A 27217-nucleotide genomic window follows, 5' to 3' on the forward strand; every position below is an offset into this window, starting at 1 on the left:
TAGGGGTAGCCCCTATTTCTGGAAAAATGCGCGAAAATAGATTGAGGTGGTTTGGACATGTGCAGAGAAAGACTTTCGACGCCCCTGTGAGGAGGGTAGAAATCATTATAGTAGAGGGTATGAGAAGTCGAGGAAGACTCAAAAGAACTTGGGATGAACAAATAAGAATTGACTTGTATGAGTTAAATCTCTCTGAGGGCCTGACTAGGGATAGGGTTAGTTGGAGGCGCCATATCCATGTTTTAGACTACTGATGTCCTCTTAGTTTACCTTTTGGTGTTCTTGCCCTTTTGCTTATCTCGGTTCTGTTATTATTAGTTTTTGTTTTATTTCTTGTAGTTGATTCCACTTATTTATTTATTTACAGGCATTTAAGTTATCTTTCCTGTGTAGTGGCGTCTCTTTATCGTCTCGAGCCGGGGCTCCTTTGCTCGCGCTCTCCTTTATGGTTATGAGTTGCCGCGGTCTTTCCCTCCCCAGATCCTATCCAGAGTTTTTCAAAGAGCGGGATACACAGGGTAGGATGATGATGATATTGCTTTTGAGAAAAAAAAAGTGAACTTTCTAGGAGGAATAATTGGGTTGTGATGACTAAACATGTGGGTGTTCCTTTCAGACCCAAGATTCCACAGAACAAACATATGGACTTTATTATCTCTCTTCAGTTGTCATATCGGTATCTCATTTTATTTCATCCACACATTTTTTTTGTCTTGTTCTCCCACTAACAACCATCTTAAATTAATATTCTACCGAAAGCAAATATAGCAAATTGAGTGGGACAATGGGTTATCAATCCCTATACAATAAAATCAAAGCCTTAATTTAAAGAGATGAGTTGTGTGCAAGTGAAACGACGGTTTACACAAGGCAAGCCAAGTTGGATAGAAGAAGTCATCAGTGCAAATGATTTCTATATAGACGTTGTCATTTATCCTTAAAATAAGCACAATTCTAATGTTTTCCTCAATGGCCACTGTTTTTGTACATCAACTCCATATAGTAATTTCTATTCTAAGTTCATTCAATTTTACACTTTGTCTTAATGAAACGAGTTCACCTGAAATGGTTTCCAAGAACCCAACAATAATCTATTTCCTGATGGACTTGCCATAATCCTCCCAAATGGTCTTCTCCAAATAACAAACCACTCATGCTTTCTATCTACACTCCATGATCTTCAGACCCAATCAATTTGTATATCCTTCTTGACAACTTTTTTTTGCGATGCATCCTCTGATAGCCAATTGCTCTAGCACTGGACTTGCCTTTGTACAGAAACACACACTTTCATCGTCATGTTTTGGAATCTTCAAAACTTACAGCACTGGCTTTCATTCCAACCCTATTTTCGCAGTAGAGTAAAACACTTACCACAATGGTGAATAGGGAGATATTGATGGTAATCATGTAGGCATTGATGTTGATAGCCTAATATCTGTTGATGCTGCTTCAGCATCATACTATTCTGATTTCTGATACAGGGATGAACAATACTACCCTGTTACTAAATAGTGGAAACTCAAAGCAAATTTGGATAGACTATGGTGAATTGGTCAGGTAGAGAGGATAGATGTAACATTAGCTCCACTAGGTCTTCCAAAGGCTACCAAGTGTCTCTTGTCAAAGAACATCAATCTTTCTTTAGTACTCCTTGATCGCAAGTATGTCGGTTTCTCTTCTTCCACAAGATTTGTCAAAGAACATCAATCTTTCTTGATTCCAAGAGCTGTGTGGTTTGTGTGAACCTTGGGAAACGGAATTCACCTCTCAAAGATATTCATACAAAGATCTTTATGGGCAACGAAAGGTTTTAGATACTGAACTTTTTAGAGTTGGAGGTTTTGGGGAGATTTAAAAGAGTGTATAGACTACAGGTGCCCTGGTAGCAGGGAAGCAAGTCTACAATGATTTTGAAAACGGGGATGAGAAAAATTTTTGGCAGAAAAATCAAGAATGTTAAGGCTGCCGTATAGAAACTTAGTACAGCTCCTTGGCTATAGCAGAAAAAAGAAGAGCAGCTCTTCGTCTATAATTACATGCCTAATGGGAGCCTCGACAAATTTCTCCTTAAAAACAATGAAAATCAAATCCAAACTAGCGTTCGAGATTTAAGATCATTAAGGGGGTGCCATCTGCTCTCCTATACCTTCATGAGGAATGGGCACAAGTTGTCCTTCTCTGAGATATGAAGGCAAGTAATGTCTTATTAGACATTAAGAATGCCAGGTTGGGTAATATTGGCTTGCTAGACTTTATGATATATTGCTCGGAGATCTACAATTAAACTGATGTATTTGCTTTCTGAATATTCTTACTCAAGGTGGGATGTGGGAGAAGGCCCATTGATAATCATGATGCGGATGCTAATTTACTGAGTGATTGGGTTGGTGATTGTTGGAAGAAGGAAGAAATTATTAAGGCCAGTGATCCTAAGCTGGAAGAACATTACGCGAGGAGGAAATGGAACTGGTCTTCAAGTTGGGCTTTTTGTATTACCCACAATGAGACAACTGGTTAAAAGTTTCAACTTTGCCTGATATACCATCTGATTACAATCCTGAAAACGGTAGTTTTTCTTGGCTGGTCCCAGAAACATCAAGCTTATAACCAGAATCGGAAACTGTTTTTCTTGGTGTAAAGGCTAGCTTTCAGAGTGATCATAAGAATAGCAGAGCTATGAGGATTGGTCTACCCGATAACTCAGGTCATCTCTTCAGAAATTGGTTGTACTTTCACCCATATAAATTATTCTTCTTTACACTACATTAAACAGCAGGAACTTGCAGAACGCTGGTTGTTTCACATATCTCATTCCATCAGCATTTCCTTCATAAGTCACGAGTAACACCGTTTCATTGTTACTTCTATCGGGAGACACTAAAAGTTGCTCTTCAATCAGAGTACGAAGCCACCATAATAATTCTTTTCAAGAATTTTCCTTCAGCCTTTGAATTCTCATGATATCAAGAGAAGATCAAGAAATACCATGACATAATAAGGAGCTGTAATGCAAAAAGAAAAAAGTGATCTTAGTACCTAGGTTTAGAGTACACTCATTCAGAACTGAATCCAGACGTCAAGTATCAGCATGCCAGAACTGAATGCTCTCTACCAAAGTGCAAATTTAAGAAGACAAAGTTGTTGCTCCCATCATCTTGAATTGCTACAAAATGACTAGTATAAAAGAAACTGTTTACAATGCTTATGTATTAACAGTATATTAGACTAGAATTTTTATTTAAGTGGAGGAAAGTCAGGAAACAATTTACAGTTCTCATCTTGTAGCCTCTGAACCAAATCTCATTCCGACAATTTAGCCTCGATTTCTTCCAGACTTAAGCCTTTGGTCTCCGGAATCAGTGTCACTATAAATATGAGGGACAGAAAAGCAATAGTTCCAAATAGAAGGAAAAGATTATCCGCTCCAAGCAACTCCTGCAAAACTTTCAAATATTAGCAAAGAACATTGCATGACTAGCCAAGGAACCAATGTTACACGACTAATAAGAAAATGACTTGAGAAAACTTAAATTTAACTCTGACCTTCAATGGTGAGAAAGCAAAGGTCACGATAGCATTTGAACCAAAATTTGTCAAAACAGCTAGACTGATTCCTCTTCCTCTTGTGCGAAGGGGAAATATTTCTGATACCATTAACCAACTGATAGGTCCAAAGGATATCTGAGGCATCATTTTGACAAAAATAACGTCAGTCACAAACTACGGTTTCCTTTTATGTAAGCTATCTCTTTTAAGATGGTCTATATGAGATGATATCATAGAAAATTACTTGATAGCTACCGACGTATACAAGTAAGGCTGCTACGGCAACTAATGGGAGCCCGTCAAGAAACTTGTAGTAAGCCGCAAGAAGGAACAAGGACACAGCCTATACAATATTAAAAGAAACAAGACTTCATTTAGCAAGTAAGCACCTCTTCCCCACACTAAGGAGGCGAAGAATAACATCTACTCCGGCTAACAGTTCCCATATGTATTCTGTAGAGAGAAAGACGGGTTAGGTGTACATACAATCCCGGTAACACCTCCTATAAGTAAGGGTTTCCTTCCAAGGTCATCAACTTTAAGAACAGCAACTCCTGTCATAACAAACTGGAAAATGGAATTGAGAAACATTAACAAACGCAACATACACTTATGCAAATACCAGTATGTTACTCCTTGCTAACTACAATACCTTAAATAGGCCAATCAACACTGAAACTCGCGTGGCATCAGAAGCTGCAGAAAATCCAGCACTCTAATAACCATCGGTAAAATATAAGTCAATCAAGCATACAAAATATTGGTAAAAACTTACTCATTAAATGAAACTGAGGAATGACTTGGGTAAGTTTTGGCTTACCTGTAGAATTTGACCAGCATAATACAAAACACTGGGCTGCCCGGTTATCTGAAGAATATAAAATGTGGGCTTTAATGCAGCTCGTTAGTTGGTTAGTTACAAGTATGAGTTCAAAGAAATACCTGCTGAAAAAGTACAAGACCTCCTCCAATTATAAATGCTTTTAAATTAGGTCCTTGAAACACCTCTAAAAAGCTTGCCTCCGACTCCTGATCTTGGTAAGCAGCCTTCACTGAAACTATTGTGTCTTCAATTTGCTTTTCCGACACCTTGTCACCAACAGGTCTGCCTCGGAGTCTACTAAGAGCAGCAATAGCTCGTTCCTTGTATTCTTGTAAAGATCCTTCACCTTGAACAGCTCTAAGAAGCAACCAACGAGGCGAAGGAGGAAGACTTAACATTCCAAGGCCCATTAAAGAAGCAAGTGGAACACTCAGCCCAAACATGTAACGCCAACCTCCAACCACATTGATCTCAAAGCTACCAACAAAGTAACCCAACTAATAGAAATGCAACGGTGCCACATATGAAATTAAAAATGGATAACAAGAAGAATAAAGGGAAGTGAATTCTCGGTGAAAAAATACCAAGATGCCAAGAACGATGAAGAGTTCTTTCAATGAAATTAGAGTTCCTCGAATCTGGGAAGGGCAAGTTTCTGCAATGTAAAGAGGGGCCCCATGCATAGCCTACAAAAACTCAATTTATGCGTATATTTAATTACTATCAAGATCATTTACTCGTGGATAGAATCAATCCAAAAGCTAATGAAAGTCTCACCCAACCAATGCCAAGGCCATAAAGAAGCCTCCCAACCAAAAGCACATTCAGGTCCGGAGCTAACGCAGTGGTAAGGCCACCTATTGCATAAAGGATTGCAGCAATAACAAGTTCTCGTCTCCTTCCTTCATATTTTAAGAGGAAGAAGAGATTTAATTTTGATGATCCCAAACGCAACATAAGTATAAAGGAAAATTTATATTGAACACTAAAGATATACCAAGGAAATCAGCTATTGGAAAGACAAAAATAGAGCCAAAAAGAGCTCCATAAAGTGATCCACTCACCTACATCACAATGCAAATGGTTTTAAACAAGACTTGTTCCAAATGTATGTTGAATTCAGGCAAAGTCATTAATCAAAAAGAAGCTTACCACTAAGCCTTGTTGAACTGCTGACAAATTAAACCATGTTGTTCCACTAAGTTCTGCAGACTGCATTAACAATAAAAGTTTTACGCTCTCATTTTATCGGGGCCTAGGTGTTGAGATTTAAATCCTTTTCACAATAGTGAAAGAAATATCCTTTAACCACTATGCCAACTCATTATAATCTCATGTTAATAATTCTATTCTGAACATATTTCTTCGACAAAACTAAACTGAACTTGTTACTACTAAAACAAAACTGAACTTCTGGGTGTTGAAGTGAATTGAAAGCATGAATACTGAAGTGAACTGAATTGAAGTACAGATAAGTTGAAAAGAAGAGAATACCTGTAATGATATAGTAGCTCCAGAAGTAGCACCAATATCATATCCAAAAAGCAGCCCACCTAATGCAGGGAATACAAACCTGAAATTTTAATATCAAAATTTTTAGGCCAAATCAAAAGATTAATTTTTACTTCATGTGAGTTGGTAAAAAAATAGCTTAACTAACTTCAAAACAAAATCATAAGGCTAATTTGTGTTAGGACCTTTGATGATGAAAGACATTGAAGCATATTTAAAAAGTAAGTTGTTCTTCAAACAAGATACAATAATTACACACAGCAACATATACAAGCTTTATACTTACCTTAAGAAGAGTTATTACCATACGATTTTAGATTTAGTCTTCTTAAGTTAGTTTTACAATTTATCTTTGAGTGAGGATAATTGTAAAAGCAAAACACCGAACTTATAAAGTATTTTGTCTCGCTTATACTTTGTTAAGTATTGTTAGTGTTTTTAGAGTTATTCTTTTTAGTTACTTGGTGAGTGCATAGGTAGTAGTGGTAGGTAGGGGTATCCAAAACCAGATATCGGGTCGATCCAGATCCGGAAATCCGGGTATCCGGTTTTCCGGATACCTAAAAGTGCGACCCGGTTCCGACCCAGATTAAACCGGCTATTCGGATTCCGGATACTCGGTTTAATCCGAGTCGGAAACTGGAATCCGATTTTATTTATTTGCTTAAACATGCGTTTTTTTTCTTTTTTTTAAGAATATTTTTTTGTTTATATAAATTTCATACTAAAACTCTAGATAATCATAATCAAGGAATATATTCAAATACTTAACTAATTCCTTAAATTATCATAATGGCCAGTCGCTTAACTAATTTCTTATAATCAAGGAATAAATTAAAATACTAAATCTCACCACAAGTTCACAAAAGGAAGAAGCTTTCACATCTATTTCTATTACCAACACAAAAGGAACTATCCAGTATCCAATACATTCTCATTCTATTAAACCACATTAAGAATATGCATAAACTACAAGAAGACTTTATCCAACTCCATTTATTTCTGATCAAAACTACAAATTCCTAATCCTAACTTTGCATGGTTCTGGTGAAGTTCATGGACCTTTTCAAGTCCTAGCAAGAATTGGAAAAGCTGCTTACCAACTCAAGTTACCAGTGGATGCTAAAATTCACAATACATTTCATGTGTCCCAACTTAAACTTTTTCATGGTTTCCTACCTGTGGCTGCCCACATTCCAGAATGGTTTCACAGTCGTGATGTATCAACAGATTTGCAACCTTTAGCCCTCTTAGGTAGACGTACAATCAAGCATCAAAATAAGGCAATGGTTCAATTCTTAATTCAATGGCAAGGTCAATCAGCTCAGTAGGCTACTTGGGAGATGGCTAACTTTTCTGTACGATATCATCAGTTCCAAAAAGGTATCATCACTTTTCTGTACGACTAGAAGATGAAGTAACTGATGAGCTTGTTGGCGTGTGTGGAGAAGAAGATTTAAGAAAATTGGGAATGGAAAAGGATAATGATGCAGAATAGGTAATCAAGATGATCTTTAATGCTCCTATTCTTATGCCTAAAGCATTGAATCTTTAGGTACAAAACTTGATGTGTTGTCTACAGAGATTATTGCTACAAAAGATTTTGACTTGGTAGTTAATGTTTGATTTTATTCAAACTTAATTTATCTTATTCAAAATAACCCACACTTTGTGGAAGGTATATATTCTGTAGTGTTTGAATTTGAAAAGTAGGTTGTTAGATCGTGGAACAAGTCTATAAGAATTAGAAATCAAATTTCCACTTTGAAGCAATTATTGTTAAAAACACTCGTTTAGAATCAAAAGACTTGCATATCAATACTCCTGAAGATTAGGAATATAGCTGTTTGATGATTTGAACGTTTGGAGTTCAAATTTTACAGTCAAGTATTAAAGCCTACTTAAAAAGATGTTTTTCTTCAAGCAAGATACAACTACACATAGCAACATATACAAGCTTTATACTACTTACTTACCTTAAGAGCAGAAATTTACTTACTGTTTCAGATTGATTCTTCTTACTTTATTTTGTCCCAATTTATTTCTATCTTTTAAGTTTGGCATTAACTGTTTATTAAATTTTAAAAGAGCAATACAAACACCTCAAATACAGTTCTTTTAGTGTCTACACAAGATATCTAAAGAATTTCGTCAAGACTTCATTCAAACTCTTCCAGATTATAGTTACTTAGGATTCTCAGAGCGATCCTTCGAGTTTGGCATAACACTCGATCACCAAAAAGTGTAAATTTAGTAATTACTAGCAGGTAATAAATTCACCCTTGCACCTAATTGAAGATCGTCTTGTGAATAATTTCTAAAGTTAGCAAATTGGAGCAAATCAAACCAATTAACCAAATGAGTCATTTATGCATAATTAACTCGATTAAAACGACATTATAACGATAAATTATTTAAAACCCATCAAATTTTCAAAGCTTAACTTCAATTCCACCACAAAAAAAAAAAAAAAAAAAAAAAAAACAAAAAAAATGCAAGAAAATACAAAAATAAAAATTACTTACGGCAAAATTACAGAAGACCAAGAAAAGACTTCAACTTCTGTAAAATCTTGTTCAACAGGGTAATCCTCTTTCTGGGCTTTTAGCTTATGAGACAATAGTGAAGTTTCAAGACCGTAAATTGATGGTTTTTCCATGACAATATCTCTCCTCCTTTTTTCACTCAATTTTTTTCTGTGTAACTGAAAGTTCGAGAACAATGATGAGTTAATAATGTTAATGTGGGACACAGACCTTGTAAAAGGAGTAAATGATTTCTTGAAGAGTGAAGTTTTGAATTGTGGCAGGTGGATGGTCCAAGTAGTACTGGTAATTGATACCATTTCTAATGACATGTAGGAGCACAATTGATCAAAGCCTTCTATAAAATATTGGAATTGGGTTAGTTAAAAGAACTATAATTGTTGTACTTCTAATTTGTGTGCAATTGTTAGCATTTAGCAGAACATGAACTGAAGACAGGAAAATGTATTAGGAAGACATGTACTTCTCATTTGTCCCCATTATTTGTACGTGCTCTTCCTTCTTGTCCATTCGTTGAGTTGGAAACTAAATCTAAATCCAAAAAAATATAAAGGAAATTAAAATTTTATCAGGAGTAATTGTAATACAAGGAGAAGAATAATAGAAGATATTGATATCAGATTAGTATATTGGTATATCTTCGTGCAATTACAATACAAGAGTGTATGTATATTTATACTACAAAAATACACTATTCACACACTATTAAGATACTGCTTGCAACTATTCAAATGGATAATGTTGCTCCTTTCAATGCATTCATCTGCTTCTAACAAATTTAAATATCTCACTATTTTCTCTTGGATAATAAGAATTATTTTTGTTTTTATATATTTATTAAAAACTATAATTATTATTGTCGAATTGAGTAGAAATGAGATTTTAAAGTTTTAATTTTTCATACCTCACTTCTAGACAAACAATATTGTATATTTTATTTGTAAAGATTAAATTTTAATATTTTTATTAATTTTTAGTTATTAAAAAATGAAAAAAAAATGAAAGAAAGCTCTATAAGAATTAAAAATTGAAAATCATTTACAAAAAAATAAAAAATAAAAAAAAATAAAAAAAAAAACCATTGGGAAGTTCAAAAAGAAAATTCATTTAATTTTTTTCTCTAAAAAAACTAAAAGGTCGATTTTAAAAGCAAGTAAAAATGGAATACGTTTTTGGCAAATCCAACACTCCTAATCATAATGATTTAACTTTTCTTTTAATAAAAATGCATATATACATCAAATAAAAATGTGAGTATTAATTTTTTACCAAAACTGTTTTCCGAATTCAAATAAAAGTAAACTGGTGAGCTTAATAGAAAGAGAAATGGTAAAGATTATGATTCATGCAAACGATAACAGCATTTCCTGGAATCAAGGGACAAAAGGGGCCAAAAGCCACCCAAGACTTAACTGATTGAAGAAATTAGAACTAATATCCAAATTTGGAAGCCATAATTTACTCCTCTAAATCTTTCAAATTTATTTACAACCCATTTTTTCAAGTCGCCTAAGATCTATTTTCTTTTGCCGCATAAATTTCCATTGAAGATCATTGAGCACGGCATTCGTTCTATAAAAAACATGCAGGATGATACAAGATTTCAAGGTTTTACCATACAAAGTAGACCTCCAACAAGATTGAGAAAGCAATCTCCGCCTTCTCTTGATATTAACTACATCAACACCAATAATTCAAATCCTTTCGTATTTGCCAATGACAATGCCAAGGCTCCAATACCGTTGTTGACTCCACTCATTGAAGCGGCACCACCTTTACAACCGGAATTTATACAAGGAAAGCCGGAATTGATACACGGAAAAACCAACAATGACGATGATAAAGACAACGAGAAGGATAACACAACGGAGGCGTCTTCAAATCTTTACAGCTTATTCAAATCAAATTGCATAGTTGCAGAAAGTACACAATGAAGATTTAAGATCTTTTAGTCATTTATGCATACTGTAAAATTTAGGAGCAAATTTAGGAAATACAACAGATTTTCAACAATATGTATCTATATATGGTCTGTAATTGATCATTTTGAGGCTTGCTCCTTCCATTTGCAATTGAATAAATGAGATTCATTTAGATCATTAGAAATATGCTAATTGCTACACCACACGATACAAATGCAGAAATCCGGAACATGATGTTTGAAGCTAATCTACAAAACGATATTAATGTGACAAAATAAAAAGAGAGCTGGGGAAAATGCTCTCTAGTAGATGATCCAAATGTTTGGAGTCCAAATAACTAATTAAATCACACTCGATTTAACAATGACGATAGTCCGACTTAGCCATCTGAATCACATGCCAAAATGGTTCTTGCTTTATATACAACAGGCCAGCCACATTGATAAGATCTTCTACCAGCTTAATGTTGATTTAGTCCACAACCTTCAAAGACCTAGCTAAAGATTAAAATAGGATAACATATGTTGAATGGCAACTTAGGATAACTTTAAGTGCCATTGATATTCTCCATCGGCTGTATCCTCATAAAATTAGAAGTCAAATTCTCCAGATGCCTGCCAGGAAAAGTAAGAAAAGTAAATAAATACCAGAACAAAGACACAAATATACCAGACAAATTGTCAAATGAGACGGTCTCGGTGTACGACCATCTCTATTGGGCTAACCCCATATACATCTACAGTCTTAAAATGATCACTTATAATTTTAAAGTGATAGCTTACAGTTTTAAAATGACCAATTATAACCTTAAAGTGAAGTCTTAAAGTAATCACTTATAACTTTAAAGTGATTACTTACGATCTTGATGTAATCAATCAGAGAAATGGGCTGATCCATGAGACGATCTCACACAAGACACTGAAATCCAGTTTAACCAAACCATATTTGGGCAATGGTTCTTAACATTTATTCAGTAACGCAGATCTTGGGACAACCCTTCTTTTCACAGCTGAAACAGTGTCAAATTGAACTAACCTTGTTGAATAGAATGTCCTTGTTGTTTATGTGCATTATGCCATCCTTAAGGGTACACTTCCATCGACTCTTGGTACGTGTCACCTAAGCAACACATCATTCGAAAGCAATTACTTGACTGATACATGCTAGAACAACGTAAGGGTTCATGTCAAAACTGATGATGAATTACCTTGTCAAACTGAGCCAGAACCAAATGTTGTGTGTTAAGCTCTTCTCCTTGGTCAATGTCATCAAGATCATCATCATCATTTTCATTCAGAGGTGGTTCATCGTCATCGTTTACATCACCGACATCATTCTGGACAGAGGGAGCAGGGGTACCAGCTTGCAGGTCTACAGCAAACATGGCAATTATAAGATCTCACACCACACTAAACCATCATCTTCAACTTCAAGGTATTATAGCAGAACTTTTTAAGCATACCACTAGGAGCGGGAGTGTTCACAACGTTGTAGTCTTCGTTAACAACTTCTTGATAGTTGTATATCTTCAAGGTAAAACACACAAAAAGGTAAAGATAAGCTACTGAAGCAAATAGCCCTTTCAATACAATACAAATTCTATCATGAGAATAAAAAGCACTTGACTTTAAATCCTAATATTTAGAAAAAAAAACTTCAAATTTTAGAAAATTAAACATCAAGTTCAAAAAATATGTCCATTATTTCGATAGGGCCAAAGATTTTGTTCTTTGGTTTTGGATTATAATGGACTAAAGTAAAATGACTTATTAAATTATGTGCACTTCTTATTTATATTATTAATAAGAGTAAGATTGTGTACATTCGGGCCTTCCAAAATGCACCCTAGGTAGGAGCCACTTAATGGCATAGGGGTAATGGAATATATATATATATATATACATATATATATATATATATATATGGGAAGAATCCAATAAAAAGGTGTTCAAAATAAGAAAAATAAGAAGCATGCTACACCCTTGATTTCAATAAGATAAAAAAAATCTAAGGTCACGATCAAGCTAAAAGCACTTAATAGTAAGTTACTTTGTGACACAGAAACGATACTATGTCATAAATCTGAAGTATGTTCGTAATTTATAACATGGAATCATTTTCTGTATATATAGTGACTATGAAAAATCCTTCTTATCCTTCTTATTTTAAATACCCTTCTTGCTTGATCCTACATATATACCATTCTTATATGAGAACCGTGAGAACCATACTACCTGACAAAAATGCGTTACTTTTTTACAAAAAGATGTTACTATTAGGTAAAAATGTGTTACTTTTTTTAATAAAAAAGATAGATACTTTTAGGCAGAGAAGTGTTACTTTAAAAAACACTCTGAAAAAAACTCACAAAATAGTGTTACTTTTTACATAAAACGATGTTACTTTTCGGTAAAAAATGTGTTACTTTATATTATATTTGTATTTTTTAAAAACATATTTTTTCTGAAAGTAACGCTTTTTTTTTGCTAAAAAGTTTAAACAAAAGCAACAATTTTTTTTCCAAAAATAACACATTTCTGTAAAAAAGTAATACATTTTTATTAAACAGATTGATTCTTACGGTTCTCGTATAAGTTTGATTTTCACTGAAATTTGACCATATATATATATATATATATATAAAAAGAAAGTTAGAAAGTTGGGCAATACTTGTTAAATAAACTAAAGTTAGGCAACTTTATAAAATAGTTGCATGCTAGAAAGTTAGGCGGCAATTCTGCAACATTATTCATTCGGTACTACGACATCTGTTTTGGCGAATAGAGACAAATTCCGCCAAATGGCCTATGCATCGACCGAATCATAATTATATTCGACCTAATCATAATTATATTCGACCGAATGTGCTGCATGCTGACTTCATTTTGCTGTCAAGATTCTGATTTAGCCGAATAATGAAGACCCCATTTGGCCGAATTTGTTTTCCCAGATTTTCATTTCTTTGCAAGCTTATTTCCTAGGGCTATTTTAGAGCTTTCTCCCCCCTTTGTTTAAGGTCTATAAATATACTCCCAATCAACCAACCAACCTATCATATAACTTTCCTACATTAAATTTAGAGTCTTACAAATCTTGTCCTTATGGTTCGATCTCTTTCTACTGCTATACTATGGTTCGATCTCTTTCTACTGCTATACTATGTGTAGTGTTAGTGTTTAGGGTGTTTATAAATATTGTTTGCATAGCTTGGCCACCCGATTACCCCATATATATATATATATATATATATATATATATATATATATATATATATATATATATATATATATATATATATATATATATATATATAAAGTCTACGGTCTTGCTTGTTTCGTAATTTTCATAATTCATATATCATCTTTAAATCATACAGAACACCAAGATTCGGTCTGGTATGCGGTTTAGACCAAACTCTGTTCAGCCCTCTAAATATCCAGTATTTCCACAAAAAATGTACACATTTCAAGTCAATTTATTACAAGACATCTAGTATTAAGTTTTAAGTATGATCAAGACTTCTTTATTGAAGAAGTGGCAATTTCAGAACCAAGCTTCCCCACTCATAATCCAGAAAGACTTTTCATTAGTCAAGGAATAAAGGTATTGAAAAAATTCCTCCATCGTTGGCTCTGTTTTTCAATTAGGTTACAAGTTAATGGAAATTATCTCGGCAAAGTCTTTTATGATTAGAAAATTAACATTTTGTGGACAATAAATTTGATTTTGATTACCAAAGCAAAAAGTCATCTTACAAATGACCAAACTCACCGAAACAGAGTAGCACAAACAACAAAATCTAACTTCAGCCAAAATCAATTTTTTTTAAAAAAAAATATATATAAATGCTAATTTCAACTAAGAGTGCACTGTTAAGGAGGGCTGAAAGGGGATTTTCATTCCATTATCTAATGCCATTAAGTGTCTGCCACTTAATGTGGCATTTGGGGGTTAGATGTCGCAATATTACCCTTATTAGTAATAACAAACGTCAAGTGCAACTTCACCTAAATAAGAAGTGCACATGATTAAATAAGTCATTTACTTTAGTCAATTATAATTTAAAACCACAGAACTATCAATCTTTAGCACCAATGAAATAAAGGACATAAATAACATATGCTCTAACTAGTTCAACAAATTCAAAACAAAAAAGGTGAGAACAACTTATATGCCGAACAGCTACTGCTAAGAGAAAGACATTGAGGATGCAAGAATTCAGTACACAAGGCCTTATCAACTTTGAGTAAATTGGGACTCACTCAAATCACGAATATTCTCTTTGGATTATGACACAACATAATAGGATCTAGATATAAAGTCAAACCAGTTTTCTGCATAAGTCGCCGCATAAAACACACAAAACTACACACACATCTCATCCACAGCTACACAATTCCCCATTTGTTGTATATTGACAAAAATTAAGCTAATGTAGGGAGTCACGCCAATATCATTAAAATGATAAGTGACATGGGACAAAGTGACATCCCTGTTATCTATATAATGAACTGTCGGTTGCAGATTCTAATAAACCCCACCCAAGTGTGGAACACAAGATTGGTCAAGTAAAAATGTAAGACATTTTAGGACTTTGACAAACTTTTTAAAATCAATCAAATCGACTAGCTGCTACAGTACCCATGCAAGCATGGACAATGAGAGAAGCAGAAAGTTGAACAAATGGCTCAGCAACAACAATTTACTGTCAAAAATGGAAAACGATGTAAAGAAAATAGAACAAGCTAGCAATTAGACGAATAGAAGGGAACAAAAACCTTACATTGGGTGTGGAAAGAATGTCATCATAAGGATCAGGAATTGGTCCATCTAGTTGTGGAATATTGGAAGAGCATCCTTTTTGCAATTCAAATGTGCCACCTTTTCCGGTAGGCTTGCTTTGTAAAAACTAATACAAATTAAAAGTTAGTTACTCCACTAAGAACTCTCAATGACAATGTTAAGAAAGTAAGCCCCTTTGTAAATGTTTATACAAACAAATATGTATTTGACAATATACAAAATATTGTAAATTAATAAACAAGATCAAAGAGCAAAGATAACAATCTGAGTTCACACAAGAGTAAGACGCATTGTGATAGTAATACACATTACAAAAAGCAATCAACTCATTTGCTCAAAGGCAGAAAAAAGAAGAAATCAAGAAACAATCATTAGAAAATTAAAACCCTTGGCAGTTCGCACATGTTGCTTAGATAACTCAAGCTCAAGATTTCTAGAACTCTTAGATCCAAGATCTAAACATATGTGGAACTATGAAAATTTTCATTATCCCAACTCCCAATGCCATTAGATGGCTCCTACCTAGGTGGGGTTATGGAAAGGTCAGATACATCTTACCCTTGTAAAAAAAGAGGTTGCTTCCAAATGACCCTTGATAACAAGGATCATGTGCAACTTTACATAAATAAATGCATATGAGTTAACGAGCCAATTGTGGAACTATAGCACAGATAAATTTCCTGACTACAAATAACACACAAACTTTAATGCAAAAAGGTAAGAGGGGGTACATTCCGCCAATTGACTACTCAACCAGAACTATCTGATGTGTGAAAGTACTAACCAATTTATTTTGCTTAGGAAACCACAGTATTATGTATCTTGAAACTTAAAAGCAGTTCCTAGATAATTCGTATGTTAGCACATACATATTCTTCAGTATCATAGAGTCTAGTAAAACTTGAAGGAAGTTCCTTAACAATTACCATATGTTCTAACAGCTACTAAATATGGCATCTTTAAAACCATCTCGATCACCATATCATATATTACTGCCTAACTCCAAACATCCAAAATTATAACCTTCCGTATTTAGTCTCTCTTTCACAGCAAGCTCCAATTTGTAGTTATTGCTATAAATACTTTCAAAACAATAGGTAAATGTAGGAATCTTCAATATTTTCTTTATGCCCAAAAGTCAACATCCATTTTCCTGGAGCATATTGTACCAAATAATCTCACAACAATTTCCCTTACTAAAAAAACAGTCACTTCAACATTAAGTACAAAAAATAACTTGTGTAATCTTGACATATCATCCCAAAACAATAAACTGCCAGTGGCCAACACAGTTCGTGTTGTGTTTATGCTTACTCTAATCCCCCAAAAATATATACAGAACAAATAGTCACTTTAACATTAAATGTTAAAGTTACTGTTAAGAAATTGTAAAGGGATCTTAGACAATAATGTCAATAGACAAAATTAAGTAGGCCCCTGAGCTTAGGATCTCGACACAATTACAGTTACTAAAAAATATTTTTATTATTTTATAATAAAAAACCATTCTGTAAAGTTTTACAATGTCAGATCTCATTTTGAAAATACTAAATTCTTGTTTTGATTCTATCAAGAAAAGAAGTAATTTCCATACGAAGTTGAGCCTATTCAATCCCTCCTCTACCCAATAGTACAACCAATATCAATCAAGGAAAACTTATCACTTAGGATCTAAACACGGGTACACTAACTAATAAATATTTTTAGTATTTTTACGAAAAACCCATTTGTAAAGTTTTAGTGTTTAATTCTCATTTTAGGAAAATTAAAATTTATGAATTTCATCGAGAAACAAAGTTTTATACAAAGGAACATATTAAGTTGAGCCTTACACCCAACAACCCTCCACCACTCAATAATATTACTAGTATCAATTGTAGAAAAGTGATATAGCAAAGTCCCAGCAAACTGACTCTATTAAAGCTGTCTTTGTTGACCGAAGGACAATCACCCACCAAGTAAAAAAAAAAATAAAACCTCTAATTTTTCATTTCATTTCCACGCTAATTGATGAGTCAAGTTTCAGATCTAAACATTTTAAAGAGTGAAACAAGATCTGAAGAAATGGTGTTCATTTCAAAGGAAATATGAATCTAGTTAAGATAAGATGAAATTAGAAAGTTAAACCCATTTATCCTTCAAAACTCTTACTTACATCTCATACTTATCGCTAGAGCATGTGATGTCAAGTGTCAACACAAGTAACGCAGGAGCAATAGGAAAAATCACAAATACGCAGTGAGCATAAAAAGCATTATAGCTATCATCATTGTGGTTGGTCAGCAACAAGTTAACAAATGTTTATTAATTCATGAAAATATTATCATTGTTAGCATAGAACATTGTCCTAATGAGAATTCAACTAAACTAGAAAGAAAACCAGACAGTTTGTGCATGAACAAAGACATCTACATCAAAAAAGTAGGACATCCAAAGCAGAAATCTTCGATTGTTTTCTCTTTTATAGTCTAGCTGACTCATGCTTGTTTAAGTGACCACATCTTCTACTAGCAGCATAGAAAAATAGCTTGATGATAAACTAATATTTCAGTAGAGGAATCACATAAACATTATCATCATTAGGATTCGTCACAAAGTATTTTGAGAATGACGGATTCAATCTATTAGCAACCATTTTTGAAGGAAGTCAAAAGTCCATCCTCTATGAAAAAGATTCCAAGCTAAATAAGTGTCACAGTCCAATTACCCGGCTATCTCATATTTTGCAGCTCTATCATTAAGTCAATTCATGAATAAAATCAACACATGGTTGATGCTCAAGAGTCTAGATAGTCATACAATTGACATTTCTTCTCGAAAGACTTCATTCATGTTTCATCAACCATTTCTCATAAACAGCTCTTGTAGTCTCCTCAATAAATGGTATCTCAACTAAATGTCGAATGCATATCCAAGATTGGGATATCCAAACCAAATTTCAAGTCAGAATTTAAAATCAAGCATGCTTAACCAGAAACGATGTGCAGCAAAATGAATAAATATTTCCATGATACACAATGATGAAAACCTTATCGTTCCTTGCCAGGACTCGTACCCTCACACCATCAACATTTTTATTAGTATATCAAAGGAATAAAAGCAACTAAGCAGCATATACTGCTCTTGTACCTTATATCATACAGTTCAACCTAAGCCCATAGGGATGACAATTGTACAATAAATACCAACAAAATCATTTACTTTAGACAAGCAGAATATAAGCATAGCACATACAAGATTTATTTTTCCTTCTCTTATCACTCGACATAAGAAAATCCAACTAATTAGCTTAAATTTCAGTTAAATATCCTACAAACTGAAATGCAATAATGCATGCAAGGTTTTTCAAAACTTTAAAGAACAGCTTGCAAACATCTATGACATACGTACAAGGCATGTATCATATGAAATAGGATGTTATCTTTACCTCCAGTTCAAAGTTATCTCCAGCTCCATCTTGTTGCGGTATATATCCACCCCCCTGAAATTGTGGTGGCAACTCATCACGTTTTCTCTTTCCAGTAGGTCCGGTAAAGAAGTCCTGGATAGAGATCCCAAAAGATAGTAGAGTGGAATGCTATAGGTTAAACTGTGGTTCACAAGTATTTCATAATTCCATATTGATCAAAATAAAAAAAAATATTGACAAAAAACTGAACGCATCACTTAAGCACCTCATACAAGAAATTTAAGAAAAATGACCAAGCAAAGACTAAGATTCACCTGAATTGGTTGTGAGGTTCCTCTATCCACCTCTTCACGTCCTTCTACATAAGCTACATTACATACACAATGTTATTATTAACCACTAAAGATAAGATGGCAAATTGAACAATATATCATTGACTTATACTTACCCACATTAACATCCACACCAATTGTAGGTCTCTGATTCATCCATGATGAAGGTGGTAGCTGTAAGGCCGTTAAAATTTAGCAACAATTCTATAACCAAAACAAACAATAAATACGAAATACACACATTAACAAGCTTGACACTCATATTTCAAGAATTCAGGCCTTTTTCTTCCATTGTTTTAAGGGGGGGGAGGACAAAAGTGCACCTTCCAACAATATAGTCTCCCTATGAAAGAGTAAGAAAAAAAGTTAAGGGGGCAAGTTTTTTTACAACCTCCTAATTGTATGATACACCTCCAAATAGCCCAACTTTAAACACTAAAGTAATGTTAGTAAACGAATACATGAATTATAAATCAATTAAATAACTACAACAACAACAAAAACAAAAATATTACAAGAGACATTCCATCAAACCATCAGATAGGATTGAAATACCATGTATGGATCGGGTCTTCCAGCTCCAAGCTTTATGTCAATAGGGGTACCTAAACCTTCATTGGAATTTGGAGTAGAATAATCTGTAGATCCAGTAGGAATATTATACATTGAACTTTCTGTTGTTCCGGGCAAAGGAGTCTGAACTGGAGTCTGCAACGATGTCTACAGAGCACAAACATCAAATTCAAGCTCTAAAAGGATATTTTCAAATATTTAACTCTTACTATATACTGTGGTAAACAATTTGAATTGAACTGACCGAACCATATTTCATCAATCGTAGATTTGAACAAGAATAAATAAATAATCTTCCAGCAATAACTAAAATGTAATCAAAACTAATTATTATCTCGAATTATATGACTTTAAAAACAAAATGGTATTCAATATTATAGTATCTGTTTAAATAATATCCTTGTGCATTATCTTTGTTTTAGTGATTGTTCTCCACTTATTGATTTAACAAAAGAAATAAATCACTTCAGATTCATTACGCCACGCCAGCTATGAAAGAGACACTGTTGATAACCTATAAGAGGCGTAATAAGAAGAATATAAGGAAGAGCAAAGAATAGTATGGCTATGCCAGCTGGACATATAAAAAACGTGGTTATATATGTACTTTTGAATCTAGTTGTTAGGCTTCATTACTTTGTATAGCCATTTTGTAACAGGAAAAGGATGTGCTGTTTTTTCCTGGAGCTATAAAATCATCACTATCTTTCTCTCTTTTTCTCTCCCTATCTTCAAATTAATTGCTACATTCTCATTCATCAAGTACTGTTGATCCAATGGTGAACCCTACTAACCCACAACAATTAAAACAGATTGAGCAAGATCTCGAAAGAATACAGGATCATTTTTCTGGGCAAGTAGCAGCATTGGAAGAAAGAATGTCAAGGGAACATGACAACACCAGAGAAGATCATGAAATTACAATAGAGAGGAATCCAATCCTCATAGAAATTTGGAGGCTAAAATGAAGAGTTCCTTGTTCAAGGCGAATCTAGGGGAGGAAGAGAAGGAGAAATTAGTCAAAAAATGTCAATTGCCATGAAAAAGGATGCAATGAATTTAGAAAGTTTGACCCTACCACTCTTCAAATGCCAAGAACTAGATTGGTTGTTGATGAGGGCTTAAAAGTACTTTTATTTTTATTGGTTAAATGAAGAAGAAAAAGCAAAGATCGTTGTGGTCTGTTTAAAGGGCAAAGCCTTGCTTTGGTACTAATGGGAAAACCAACTTACACCGTTGACAACATAGAGGGACTTGAAACCACTGATTATAAGATATTTCAAACCTTTTGATGAAGGAGATCTTAATGAACAATGATTGTTAGTAGAGAAAACGGTGACAATGTAGAAGCAGTTAGCCATTTAGAGAAGGGAGCTGAAGCAAGACTTATAGGCATTCTTGATAGGATTAAAAGAAAATGTGAAAAAAGAATTCAGTGTCTAGGGGTCTACAACCTTGGAACAAGCAATGGATTGGGCTAAGAAAATAGACCAAAAGTTTGGGACTACTTCTTGGCTTGGGGAAAGGATTGGGCTAGACAGTAAACCTGAACCCGCAAATATTAACCCTAACCCTAACCCCAAGTTGTTTTGATCCTCAAACACTATCCTCGAACCCAAAATTGAGCTAGACTTCTTTTCCCTCACAATACCTAGCTAAAAAAGCACACAACGACCATAGAGAATCTTTGAGAAGACTTACCCTTACAGAAGTTCGAGAGAAGCATAAAAGAGAGTTATGTTCCAATGTGATGGTAAGTGATCACTAAAACATAAATGTAGCAAGAACGAACTTGGTATTATGATAGGAGTGAGGATGATGAGGAACAAGAAGGAGAAGGGAAGATATAGGTGAACCGGTGAACATATCATTAAATTCCGCAATAGGGATTAAAAACCCAATAATTATGAAATTAGTTGGAATAGAGGAGATTATTATGATGGTTGATCCAGAGGCTACAAATAATTTTATTTCGACCCTTGTTGATCAGAAACTAAGAATACCGAGTGAAGAATGTAAAAGATGGAGCTGTCTAAAGAAATGGTGAAGAAATTGTTGGACAAGGGTATGCAAGGGACTAAAGTTGTACTTACATAGATTAGAGATAGTAGCCCGTCACTCCAATTGGGAAAATCCGATATTATTTTGGGAATTCAATGATTGGAGATTTTGAAGCCACCAGTTGTTTTAATGTTCCTACCTCGTAAGTTTTTGGTCTTTAAATTTTCATTTTTAAACATTTGTGGGTAAGATCTGAACAGAAATGGTAAAACTCGCCAAGACTCACTCAGACTCGTCAGAACACGCTGGAACTAGCCCGTAACAAGCTATAAATTCCAGTTTAACAAGGCTAAAACGAGCTTAAAGCGTGGAGACGCGCCGCATTTCCATATAATTCGCGAGATTTCAGAACGGTTGCCTGAAAATCCGAGTCAACTCAACCGTTCTGAGTCAATGCGGCTTTGCTTTGATACCATGGCAAGGAGGTCTTAGTTAGGATGGATCTGATATACCACACATTACAACCATACTGACAATGATCTTTAGCTACAAGGATCAATGAGAAGCTTGTTTGGCCATATTATGGCCCCTATAGGATAATCCAACGAATTAGAAATGTGCCTACAAATTGAAACTACCCAGTACGTGTTTAATTCACCATGTCTTCCATGATTCCTAGTTGCTTGAGCAGCTACACCTTAAGCCACTTCACCACAGACGAGCAATTTATGACATAAACTTGTGAAGTTCTTTGGGTTCGAGTAGTGGACTCAACTCATTTGTTGATCCTAGTGCAATGGGAGGAGGGATTAACAAGCTTGAAGGCAACATAGGAGGATTATGCTAAGATGTTTGCCACCTACCTAGATGCCCACCTTGAGGATACGATAGAACTTTTGGCGGTTGGGATTATTACACTAGCTGTATCTACAGTTGATAAACTATAAGAGGCGTGAGAGGCGTGATAAGAAGAATAAAGAGGAGTTATGATAGCTAGGAAAAACAAAGACTTGTTATGAAATTAATTCGATATGAATTCTTCCTCTTACAATTCTCTTTTCTTTATCTCTCTTTACTCTCTGTTCTCTTACCATATTTCTTAGTTCTTAAGTAACTTGTTCTCTACCTTGCTTCTTTACTCTCTCTTTGTCCTAATCTCTTTCTTTCTCACATTTGCAATTACCGGTTCATTACACCATGTTGTAATAGGAAAAAGTTATGTTGTTTTCTCCTAGAGCTATAAAATCAAGAGTATTGCAGCGTGCTATCTTTCTCTCTTTTTTTGTCTCTATCCTCAATTTAACTGCTCTTTTTTCTCATTCATCACACACAAGCTAAAATGTCTGCCGAGTGCGAACTAAAAGATCTAAGGGTGGGGTAGAATATGTAAAATTAATTCAATCTTTAAAAAAAAAATGATGTCCATACTAAAATAATAGAAAGGATGAAAAAAAGTTTCCTATAAGATCATTTTATAAAATAAATACATCGTACAGATCTGCAAAAAATGATAGTTTTTTTTTTACTTTTTATTTTTCTACTTTATATAGGAAGCTCTTTAGTATTAAAAAGCGCAAGGCTCACCAAGGCTCTTAAGGTCCTTAGAGCCAAGGCGCAAAGCACAGGGTGAAGGCGCGAGCTTTTAGTATGCGATGCGCACATTTTCGCTCAAGCTTAAAATTCAATTTTGATACATATATAATTCTTCAAACAACATGATATTCATATTTTAGTATAAAAAAACATAAAACATTTATCATTTTTGCGTCAAACACCACTTTAGCATAAAACTATTATAATGAGAATACGAAAAATTCCGAAAGTTGTTTTCTTCTTCGCATGCTTTTTATTTTTCTTAAAGAAGGAACGATTTTTCGAACTTCATATTCAAGTAAATTTGAGTTTTGAGTTTTACTTCTTTTTCTAACAAACAATTTGCAAAAAAAAGGATAAGTTAATTACCCAACCCAACAAGAAGGCGCACCGGCGGATGAGGCGTGAAGCACATTGAGGCGCCCAAGGCGCATACCTCTTATAGTGGGCTTTGCCTCACCAAACCGAGGCGTTTTCACCCAAGCCTGAGCTCGAGGTGCACAAGGCACAAAGCGAGGTTTAAAACTAAGGGAAGCTCAATTGTGTACATTTGTTTGTTCTAAACAAAATATTGTGGATCAAATCATGTGCATTTCTTATTCATGTGCAGTGGCACATGATGGTTTCTATCAAAACCAAATCAAAAAAGTCTCTTTGCTTTCACAAAGGTAAATCCACAAACATTTGTCTTGCTTAACCATGCCCAGATGTTTCGATGTGATTTACTTAACAAAATTGAGTAATAAAATATTGTACACAGGAAGATCAACTAAAACTGAAAGAACATATATGTGTGCAATATTAGAAACATGTTTCAAATGCTAGTTCTACCACCTAGCAACATTTTTTAACTCTCTATAATCACCCAACTAACATGTCTTTTTTCCAAAAATATTCACTTGAAATAACTCTTGCTCTTTTTGAGGACTAATATTGTTCCTTTCATACAAACTATTGAATGTTTTAATTTATCCCAGTTTGCTTATTTGGAAGGCTAATTCCTTCTATAAGCTCTATATTCGGTATTTGACAGGTCCCTACAATAATTTCTAACAATTAATTTCTTAAAGTCCAAGTTCATTTTTTCGGAAACAGCTCTTTCATTATAGTAGCAGTCTAATCTTATTTTCTTAAACCAAATTTTTCATGCTTCATAATTGACAAATTCCCTTTAATATAAATTCTGAGTAATGTCTGATATAAAGTGACCAAACAAGGTGAGCTGTGAGCCAAAACTGCAAATACAAATTCCAAATAGATAAGATAATTTTATCCTCTTAAGCTACATAGCTATGGCAAACCATTACATTAAATCCAACCTAAATCTTAAACAATTATCATACCAAATGGAGTAACAATTTTCTGATTAAACTTTTCAGACCAAGAACACATTCAAATATCATCAAACTCGAACATTAAAAAAATGGAGAAAAAAACTCACCGGCGTAAACAGCATATCAGCAGTAGGAGTTTCAAACTCTTCGGTACCTTCATAAGGCATATTCAGATCATGAACTGGCGTAATCCCTGCCCCCGGCGCAGTCCTCGGCACAGCCGGCCTTTCACTCGGCTGCAATACCGCACCGGCTTGCATCATTTTCATCTCCCAAAGCTACAAAAAAAAAATCAAAAATAACCCAAATAAATAAATCACAAATAAATATCACCCAAAAAAAATCAAATCTCAAAACCCTAGAGTCACCCAGATCAGACCACTTAACAACCAATATTATTAAAAATCAACAAAATCACACCCGAAAACACTAATTAGATTACAAAAATGGTAATCTTGATTTAAAAAAAAAAAAAAGAACACGACTAAACGTCTTTCAAATGAACAACACAACAAAGACACTAACTCCTTGAAGTTCATGAAGAACTTTTTCACCGGGACCTCCATCACCAACAAAATCTTCACGAACTTTCTCAATGACATCTTCAATGACATGAATATATACAGCGCTTGTAGCAGAAGTCGTCATTTTCAACAATTACAAATTTGAAATCAGAATCTCCGAGTTCCTTTTTTTCCAACCAAGTTATACAAATCAGAGGATGTATGAATGAAACTCGTGTTTAGAGTGGGCAAGTAGGGAGTTGATAAGTGAACCGTCGAAGGGTGGAGGACAGGGCGGTGGAGATGGCGGCGGGAGAGAAAGAAGAGAGAGGAGTGGTGACGGAGTAAGCGGAATGGAAAAGGATGATTAAAGAGTGAATATAAATAGGTTTGCATCCGTTTATATTACTTCCGGGCCCACGTGTTGAAATCTGTTATCGTCCATTTTTATAGATGACTAGTTCGTACTAGAGCTATGGCTATTGGCCGGGTTCGATTTATCCGGCTTAAAAAATGGATGGGCCTGGATAACGATTTTTAAAAAATTTAAACGTGGACGGTTAATACCCGCCTGTTAAGACAAATGGGAGAATAGTGACACCAAAAAAATACTCGTCGGTATACATGTCTATCCGCTTAATATAATATATTAATTATTAAAGAAGTAAACTAATTTAGTAAGACTCATACGGCCCAACTTTAGTACCCATAGACTAGTCGAATTTTTAAAATGAATAAGCACAAAATTATAAAAAATTCACATAATAGCAAAAGTTTGAAACATTTTCCACGATAGGTACTTTTTTCTCAGATCTGTGGTTTGGGTATGTTCGTTGTTAGTAACAGCGAACAATGGCTTAAGGTCAATAAAAGTCACAGTATGTGTTCGCTGTTACTAACAATAAACAATGGCTTTGACTTTTTTTGAGTTAAGTCATTTTCCGCTATTAATAACAGCGAACTAATGCGTAGTAAAATCAGCTCCATCCTCTTCCTTCCTTATTTCCCCCAATTTCATTAACCCTAAACTTAGACAGTCGATTATTCCCTCTCATTTCCTTCCATTAAAATAGCTTCAAACCTTTAATTAGTCTCTCCCTGTTTTAATCCCACACTAATAAAGTGGTCTGGCATAGATTTTGAGTTGTCCAAGGTACATTTTTGTTTGTTTTTTCGTTTTTTCTTGCAAAATTTAGGGTTTTACATAAGTTTAAATTTTCTTTTCAAATACAGGTTACTCTCTATGCAATCACTACTCCTTTAGGTCTTAACAAGCAGTTTAAGGTAATGTATAAGTGATTTTTTACTTATTGTGCAAATTTTGTGGAGTTTGGTTGTTGATTATGAGCTAGTATGTGTTATTTAGGGTTTATGTACTTAAGTGATTATGGATATTGTTTATATCGAATTAGTTTACTTTAATGTACTTAATTGATTATCTATATTGATTATATTGAATTAGTTTAGTCTAATGTACTTAATTGATTATGTACATTGATTATATTGAATTGGATTAGGTTAATGTACTTAATTGATTATGTATATTTATTATATTGAATTAGTGTAGGTTAATGTACATAATGGATTATGTATATTGATTATATGGAATTAGTTTAGGATAATGTATGTAATTGATTTTGAATATATTTATTGATTATATTGGATTAGTTTAAGTAAATGTAGTTAATTGATAATATTGTTTTAGTTTAAGTAAATGTAGTTAATTGATAATATTAGTTTAAGTAAATGTAGGTAAATGGGCTTAATCTTCAATTTCATTCGTGAATGTACTTGGTGATGAAGTTGATTTTGTATGTATTCATGTAGAAATAGCATCATTTCGTGTGACTATTGCATGTTTTTGGAATGGTTCCATTCATACAAGTGGTAACAAGGTTACATATGTTGGGGGTAAACGTAAATTGTTTGAATGCAACTCGAACATGGATTTGAATGAGTTTAAGCTTCTTGTATGTTCTAAGATTGGAATTGACACGACACAAAGTACTGTTAATTTAAGTTTTAAATACGACATCAGTGGTCAATTGTTAGTTTTTCCTTTTGAGGATGATGATTCTACAAATGCTATGTGGGAGCATTCAACGGCTACATCTATTTCCTCTTTGGAGTTATACGTAGAAGTGGTACCCCTAGACAATCAAGTTGTGAATGTTACTTCCAATCCTTCTCCTACGCCTATGCCTATTTTAACTCAAGAAACTCAAAATCCCTTTGTTCCTTTTCCATCTTCTACTCCTTCCGAATCCCCTTAAACTCAAGTCCCAATTGATGCGACTGTTAATTTAGCAGAAAGTAC

General features: G+C 34.1%; 2 protein-coding genes across 2 annotated transcripts; both read right to left on the reverse strand.

Annotated features, from left to right (window-relative positions):
- Window positions 1-968: 968 nt before the first annotated feature.
- Window positions 969-9172, reverse strand: LOC130826836 (D-xylose-proton symporter-like 3, chloroplastic). The gene is made up of 14 exons (XM_057692430.1): window positions 8410-9172; window positions 5867-5945; window positions 5525-5584; window positions 5370-5436; window positions 5150-5274; window positions 4957-5058; window positions 4492-4869; window positions 4370-4417; window positions 4202-4264; window positions 4036-4116; window positions 3794-3892; window positions 3547-3684; window positions 3273-3438; window positions 969-3177 (listed from the first exon to the last, which is right to left on the reverse strand). Exons 1-13 carry the CDS (start codon window positions 8739-8741, stop codon window positions 3304-3306), a joined length of 1707 nt encoding a protein of 568 aa, XP_057548413.1. The 5' UTR covers window positions 8742-9172; the 3' UTR covers window positions 969-3177; window positions 3273-3303.
- A 1330-nt stretch (window positions 9173-10502) lies between these two features.
- LOC130826838 (transcription initiation factor IIA large subunit-like) lies at window positions 10503-25279 on the reverse strand. Its single transcript, XM_057692432.1, has 11 exons — window positions 24923-25279; window positions 24505-24675; window positions 19452-19616; window positions 19013-19070; window positions 18879-18931; window positions 18583-18696; window positions 15136-15261; window positions 11815-11878; window positions 11560-11723; window positions 11388-11471; window positions 10503-10966 (listed from the first exon to the last, which is right to left on the reverse strand). Exons 1-11 carry the CDS (start codon window positions 25043-25045, stop codon window positions 10943-10945), a joined length of 1146 nt encoding a protein of 381 aa, XP_057548415.1. The 5' UTR covers window positions 25046-25279; the 3' UTR covers window positions 10503-10942.
- Window positions 25280-27217: the final 1938 nt, after the last annotated feature.

Source organism: Amaranthus tricolor, chromosome 11 (genome assembly GCF_026212465.1).
Source record: "Amaranthus tricolor cultivar Red isolate AtriRed21 chromosome 11, ASM2621246v1, whole genome shotgun sequence".
NCBI classification, from domain to species: Eukaryota; Viridiplantae; Streptophyta; class Magnoliopsida; order Caryophyllales; family Amaranthaceae; genus Amaranthus; species Amaranthus tricolor.